Genomic DNA, 2,509 nt, shown 5'->3' with positions numbered 1-2,509 from the left:
TAATGATATTATGAATCACCACTCTTAAACCCATGATCACTATAAGAAATCGTTTTACTTAATGACACCAAATAATTTTTATATTTATGACCAACTAATATATTAACTCCTCCATAAGGCTTAAACACTATAAATATCACCACTCCTCGACCCATATTTTTTATCAAAATAATTTGCTTACCTTATTATTCATATTAATCTCTCAATCTCTCTCGTTTATTATGGCCAAAAAGTCGAGCATGGGTCGCCAAAAAATAAAGATGGCTAAGATAGAGAAAAAGAATCATTTGCAAGTGACCTTCTCGAAACGACGCACCGGTCTCTTTAAGAAAGCAAGCGAACTCTCGACACTTTGTGGGGTCGAAATCGCCATAGTTGTCTTTTCTCCTGCCGAAAAAGCATTCTCTTTTGGTCATCCAAACGTGGACTTTATTGCGAACCGATACCTAGCGGAGAAGACTGGCGATCATCATCGTTACTTTGCCACACCAACATTGGAAAATAACGTCGACGGCGCGATTCTTGAAATGAACCGATTACTCGAGCACATATCTAATGAGCTGGAGGGGCAGAAGAAGAAAATGGAGATTATAGAACAAGTGAGAAAGTCTAGAGAGAAAAATGATTATTGGTGGGGTGCTCCGATTGAAGAGATGAATAGGCTTGAGCTAGAGAAGTTGAAGGAGTCAATGGAAGAGTTAAAGAAGAATGTGATGGGATCTCCACTTTGGAACAATTATATTAATCATGTTTATGGAGGAGGATTAGGATCAAGCAGGGGATTTTGTTGATCAGGCCTTAAAATAAGTACAACCAATCCAACACAAATCATCATAGTTTGTAGGCAAGAAGAAAACTATATGTCAAATGAGAAAGACTCTTTTTAAAAAGACTTGATAAAAAAAAATTAACAAACATAAACTCTCTAGCCTCTAGAGTCTAGTCATTCAACTTAGGTTTAAGTAACATTAAGATCTAGTTCAAGCTGGATCTATCCTCTATTATGTTTCATGTTTCATTTAGTATTTAAGCTATGAATACATTCTTATTGAGTTTGTATCTTCATTCTCTTATTAATTCTCAAACATTTAATTTGTTTTGTAAAGTTAATCATTACGATCAAACAAAAATAGAAGACAATCATTTGACCCACCCTTAATTGTAATATAACATGTAATGTGGACATCGTGGTCATCTCAACCATCTCATCTCAAACTTTCTTGTAAGTTGGTCACGAGAAATTGAGTCGATCGTACTAGGTGATTGAACTCTCACCCAACAAGCCTCGCATCACACATGATAATTGTCCTCACCAAATTAAGAAAAGAGTTGACATAATGATATCCAAAGTCAAATAAATGAGTCGAATATTTTTGTTTATCCATATTTCATCTTTTATTTTCTCTCATTAAGTCATTACAAGAAACACACAATTTACTCAAATTGATCATTACTAAACATTTGTTAAATAACTTATGCCTCATCAAATGTTTGTATCGATTCTCAACTTTCATATTCAAAAGAAAAGGTGGATTATCTTAGCACTCCCACCTAGTATTATATACATTTTTTTTTAAAATTATCTCACTTAAGTCATTACAAAATAAACATACTCAATTAAACTCAAATAAATCATTAAAAATCTTCTTTAAATAACTTCACATTGATATCTCTGTACAAAATAAAACGGTAATTCATCCCATACTAAACAAATTCAATTGTACTCACTTTTTTCCATTTTCTTTAGGGTGCTCTTGTTAATTTACTAATAAGTTTTTAATTAAAAAAATAATATAAGGGGTTAAATGTAATGTTAAAATAGTTAAATATTAAGTTATGTTTCCTTTAGTCTGTAATGTTTTTTTTTTTGAAATATTTATGTATTAGCACACTACTTTATGAAATTTGCAATTGTTTTTTTTTTATATAAATTTACACAAATAAATTACATTATGAATAATTTATCAACAAAACTATTAAAAACATGTCTTAGATTTCACATTTTTTAATTTTCTTTTGTATTAAAATTTAAATGATTTTGACAACTAAAAATGACATTTACTTCACTAATCATGAAATGGTGAAGGTAGAAATAAGCTATCAAAATAATTATAATTCAAATTGTCATTAACAACGTTTCAAATTGTCTTAATCAAAATTTGAGAAATATGTGAAAGTAATGTTCAATAATCATAATCGATCTTCTAATTATTAATATAATTATAGATAAAATTTCAAATATAATTAATCACAATTAATCTAATAGTTACGAATTTTGAGAAATTTATAGAATTTATATGTGAGAGAGCAACGACCTTATAAATCGACTCCCATCAATGTAAGATAGTCACATATCTTAGAAATACCACTGGTAAAAAAAGGACCTTTACCGACGGTTTTTCCCGAAGGTTTTGTAAACCTCTCCTAAATACTCCCGAGAGGAACAAATCCTTCGGGATTAAAAATAGATTCCGAGAGGGGTGTAAAACCTTCGGGTTTATTAATTATT

At 30.3% G+C, this 2,509-nt stretch overlaps 1 protein-coding gene across 1 annotated transcript; it reads left to right on the top strand.

The window, feature by feature from the left end:
- The first annotated feature begins 260 nt into the window (after positions 1-260).
- Positions 261-791, top strand: LOC124940579 (agamous-like MADS-box protein AGL61). The gene has a single exon (XM_047481108.1). It carries the CDS (start codon positions 261-263, stop codon positions 789-791), a length of 531 nt encoding a protein of 176 aa, XP_047337064.1.
- Positions 792-2,509: the final 1,718 nt, after the last annotated feature.

This window comes from Impatiens glandulifera, chromosome 1 (assembly GCF_907164915.1).
Source record: "Impatiens glandulifera chromosome 1, dImpGla2.1, whole genome shotgun sequence".
NCBI classification, from domain to species: Eukaryota; Viridiplantae; Streptophyta; class Magnoliopsida; order Ericales; family Balsaminaceae; genus Impatiens; species Impatiens glandulifera.
The sequence above is the reverse complement of the archived record's forward strand: the minus strand, read 5'-3'. Positions and strand labels throughout refer to the sequence as shown.

What these genes read in the sequence shown, in the direction of transcription:
- LOC124940579 (XM_047481108.1), top strand. Translation starts at nt 261, where the DNA reads ATGGCTAAGATAGAGAAAAAGAATCATTTGCAAGTGACCTTCTCGAAA.